Source organism: Palaemon carinicauda, chromosome 1 (assembly GCF_036898095.1).
Source record: "Palaemon carinicauda isolate YSFRI2023 chromosome 1, ASM3689809v2, whole genome shotgun sequence".
NCBI classification, from domain to species: Eukaryota; Metazoa; Arthropoda; class Malacostraca; order Decapoda; family Palaemonidae; genus Palaemon; species Palaemon carinicauda.
The window spans coordinates 115598058-115603057 of NC_090725.1; the positions used below are offsets into that span (position 1 = coordinate 115598058).

Genomic DNA, 5000 nt, shown 5'->3' on the forward strand with positions numbered 1-5000 from the left:
ATATTGGGGTAGTTGGCGAAGCGTCATGGTCGAGCACGCGAAGGAAAAAGGGATCGATATTTGCTAGCTATGATACATATTCCAGGACCTGTCGGAGGGGGAAATTTACTTCCGTCGATTTTTTTTTTTCATTTATCTCGCTGTTGCTCCTTCCATATATCAAAATGAATCGCAACTCGTGGTTAGGAAATGTTTTGAAGTATAGCTTAGCGGAAGTTTTACATTTGTTATTGAATGTAGTTGAATTACTGCACTCAAACATACCTTTTATATATTAGTGAATTAATAACAGCATCCTTGCCGAATCTTATTTATGGCATAGAATGATACGTATGTATTACTAAAATACATTTATTCCTCCTTAACTGTATTACTGCTACAACCAAATAGTCTGGCATATTCTTCACATATCCTTCTCTGTCCTCATACACCTGACAACCCTTATATTGCCAAATAATTCTTCGTTCAAAGGGTTAACTACTACAATGTAATTGTTCTGTGACTACTTTCCTCTTGGTAAGGGTAGAAGAGACTCTTCAGCTATGATAAGCAGCTCTTCCAGAAGAAGGACACTTTAAAACCAAACCATTGTTCTCTAGTCTCGGATAGTGCCATAGCCTCTGTACCTTGGTCTTTCAATGTCTTGGGGTAGAGTTTTCTAGCTTGATAGTACACTTGGGCACACTATTCTACCTTGTTTCCCTTCCTCTGGTTTTTTAAAGTTTTTATAGTTTTTATGTGAAAGATTTATTTTAACATTGTTACAGTTCTTGATATATTTCATTTTATTTGTTAATTACTTTTCTTGTAGTTATATTATTTCATTCCATCACCGGGCTATTTTCTTTGTTGGAGCTCTGGGGCTTATAGCATCCTGCTTTTCCAACTAGGGTTGTGGCTTAGCAAGTGATAAAAATAATAATAATAATAATAATAATAATAATAATAATAACAACAATAATAATAATAATAATAATAATAATAATAATAATAATAATAATAATAACCGATATCATACCTTGGTGCATACACGCAAAAACAATTAGGACGAATTCCCCACTCCCCCCCCCCAAAAAAAAAAAAAGAGACGGAGCCCAGCCTCTTGGAAGACAGAATAATATAGGAATGCACTCGGTCAGAAGCCCACTCACCTTTAAAGAGGAAATCATGGAAGATCTGTAGATTCTGAATTTAAATACTCTCGGAGTTTCTTCTTCTTCTTCTTCTTCTTCTTCTTCTTCTTCTTCTTATTATTATTATTATTATTATTATTATTATTACAACGACAACCCTAGTTGGAAAAGCAATGTGATATAAGCCCAGAGGCTCCAACAGGGAAAAATAGCCCAGTGGGGAAATGAAATAAGGAAATAAATAAATGATGAGAACAAATTAACAATAAATAATTCTACAAACATTAACATCGTCAAAACAGATATGTCATATATAAACTATGAAAAGACTTATTGGAAGAGATGAATGTTAAATAGGGGATTATTTGTTATATTTAACTTGTTATTCATTCTTTTACCTGTAGCCGAGTACCTGAATTACATAAAAAAGGGCTTAAAAAATCTATGAAAATATAGTTAGTGGGGTATGGAAAGAGAAAATATTTTTAAATTTACAGTAGTACATAAACCTTCAAAAAACTTGTTACTTGTATAGGAAAATAGACTTTTCTATGTGTAATAAGAAAGAAATGGGAACCTTTCAATACATGTTTCATTGGGGAAAATGTAGAAGAGAGTGAGAGAAAGTATATTCATTGGAATGTAGTCGTAATGATGAAGACAAGAATAAAAATCTTTAAAAAATTGTATCATCAAGATGAAAGATGGTTATTGAAAAAATAGAAGGACGTGCATAATGAAACTACTGGAAGAATTTTATATATATATATATATATATATATATATATATATATATATACATACATATATATATATATATATATATATATATATATATATATATATATATACACGCACACACATGTACATTTTGCCCCATAGCATGCTTAAACAGAATTCCAAAAGGAAGAAAACAGACATTTGAAAGTCATCGGTACACAGTCCTAAATCAATTAATATTCCAACTATAAACAGCTTAATACCAGAAAAAAAATAATAGAGAGAGAGAGAGAGAGAGAGAGAGAGAGAGAGAGAGAGAGAGAGAGAGAGAGAGTTCTTAGAACGTAAATATGGTGGGCATACACTATAAAAAGCATATTTTCATTGAATATCAGGAAAAGATGAGAGAGAGAGAGAGAGAGAGAGAGAGAGAGGAGAGAGAGAGAGAGAGAGAGAGAGAGAGAGAGAGAGAGAGAGTTCTTAGAAAGTGAATATGGTTAGCAAACATAAAAAACATTTTCACTGAAATCAGAAAGAGAGAGAGAGAGAGAGAGAGAGAGAGAGAGAGAGAGAGAGAGAGAGAGAGAGAGAGTGTGTGTGTTCTCAGAAGGTATACTGTATATGATGAGCAAACATCATAAAACACTCACTGAATATCAGAAAAAAATTAAATATGGAGAGAGAGAGAGAGAGAGAGAGAGAGAGAGAGAGAGAGAGAGAGAGAGTGTTCATAGAAGGTGATTATGGTGGGTAAAACCTTACCTTGTACAGCTGGGACCTAAATCAATTAATATTCCAACTATAAACAGCTTATTACCAGAAAAAAAGACGAGAGAGAGAGAGAGAGAGAGAGAGAGAGAGAGAGAGAGAGAGAGAGAGAGAGGAGTGGGGGAGAGTTCTTAGAAGGTGATTATGGTGGGTAAAACCTTACCTTGTACAGCTGGGACCACCAAGAAAACGATGATGCTTAGCACAACCAAACTCAGGTGTCGATTCCAGCCAGGCCCTCGTCTGCGGGGACACACCTTGAGTCGTGTGGCGCCCATCACCTGTCCAGCCTCATCATCTGCGCTCGACAAAAGGAGGCTGTGGTTCTCCCCAGAAAAGAATTTATCTGTTGTCAATGGAGGCTTTTTTTCTGTTCGGTTGCACTCACTGAATAGGTTGTTTGAAAGATATTAGTTTTTAAATTTTGGTTTCCAATCACTGAATAGTTTATCCTGCCCTCAATAGGAGTTTTTTTTTCGTTTACACTCACTGAATAAGTTGTTTATAAAATATTAGTTTTTAAATTTTTGTTTCCAATCACTAAATAGGTTTTCCTTCCTTCAATGGAAGCTTTTATTTTCTTGTTCGTTTACTCTAACTGAATTAGTTGTTTGAAAGATATTAGTTTCTAAATTTTGGTTCACACTCACTTTTTTAGTTCGTTTACACTCACTGAATAAGTTCTTGAAAAATGTTAGTTTTTATATTTTGGTTTCCAATCACTGAATACGTTTCCTTAAAATGCTTTCCAATTGTTTCATTATATAAGTCAGGGAATTGAAAATAATAGTTTTTTTTAATTTTGGTATCCACTCACTGAATAGATACTTTTCTCAAAAGAATTTCTAATTGTTTCAGTATATAATTCAGGGGATGAAAAATATTATTTTTTAAACTTTGGTTTCCAATCACTGAATAGGTTTTCTTAAAATACTTTCCAATTGTTTCAGTATATAAGTCAAGGGATGGAAAATGTTAGTTTCTTTTACTTTTAGACAATTTTATGATTTTGAAATATTTCTATACCAGAAAAGTCCTTGTATATGTGTTTAATTAACGTAATTCAATCTCCGTATAATAACAAAATCTCACATAACACCTAATTTACACTTTCTCAAAATACCAACACTTTAGTTCAACAACTTTCCAGTAATATCAGACAAGAGAAAGGTGGTTGGATAGTCCCTCACCATCTCAAATGTTGAAAACGGATCTGGTTGGATTGTCCCTCTCCTTGTATATGTGTTTAATTCACGTAATTCAGTCTTCGAATAGTCACAAAAACTCATACAACACTTAATTTACACTTTCTCAAAATACCAACACTTTAGTTCACCAACTTTCCAGTATATCCAAGACAAGAAAAAGGTATTTGGATAGTCCCTCTCTTTCTCAAATACTGAAAACGGATGCTGACGTTCTCCTGTCTCCCTTTAATGTCCCGCCATCTCTTCCAGCATCTTTTGTATCTCTCTTTCTGATGGATATCAATACGACTTCGACCATTACCTCTTCGTATGAAGAAGATGCACCACTCCTGACTTCTTTGATCGTCTTTAAGCCCGCGCCGATTAAAACAGTTAAGAGACTCGGAACAATTCCCTTAATTAAAAAAGTTCTAACCTAGGATTTAAATGAATAGCTCCTCTCGAATTTTTTTTTTTTACTTTTCTATTTCTTTCTCTTTTAACTTCACCTCCGGAGGGTGTGATATGGCGTATTTTCTCCTACACAAAGAGACAGAAGTCAGTTTCACTCTTAATGAAATAGCACTCATCCAGGTCTTCTCCTTTTTTTTTCCTGCTAATCCAAACGCTTTTCTGTAAGAAAGGTAAAAATTAGGTTAAAAACAGAGTTGCTTAAAATTTACAATCATCATCATCATCTCCTACGCCTATTGACGCAAAGGGCCTCGGTTTGATTTCGCCAGTCGTCTCTATCTTGAGCTTTTAAATCAATACTTCTCCATTCATCATCTCCTACTTAACGCTATATAGTCCTCAGTTATGTAGGCCTGGTTCTTCCAATTCTTCTAGAGCCTTTTGGAGCCCAGTTGAAAGTTTGCTGGACTAATCTCTCTTGGGGAGTGCAAAGAGCATGCCCAACCATCACCATCTTCCCCTTATCGTGATTACATCCACATATGGCACTCGAGCAATCTCTCTTATATTTTCATTTCTAATCCTGTCTTGCCATTTAACCCCCAATATTCTTCTGAGGGCTTTGTTCTCAAATCTACAAAATCTATTGGAGATTGTTTCATTGTCATACCACGACTCATAGAGGATTCTTATTTTTATTCAGAATAGTAAATCCTACTTAGGAAGTGGCAGACGTGATCTGATTTAAAAAAAAGCTTTTAATTTTAGTAGTCATGTC

The 5000-nt window shown here is 34.4% G+C and overlaps 1 protein-coding gene across 1 annotated transcript in view; it reads right to left on the reverse strand.

Annotated features, from left to right (window-relative positions):
• The window catches only part of LOC137651096 (protein sax-3-like), a 745749-nt gene extending 741314 nt beyond the window's left edge, over positions 1-4435 (reverse strand). The window contains 1 exon segment of the mRNA XM_068384236.1: positions 2785-4435. Coding sequence (XP_068240337.1) covers positions 2785-2899 — 115 coding nt within the window. The 5' untranslated portion in view covers positions 2900-4435.
• Positions 4436-5000: the final 565 nt, after the last annotated feature.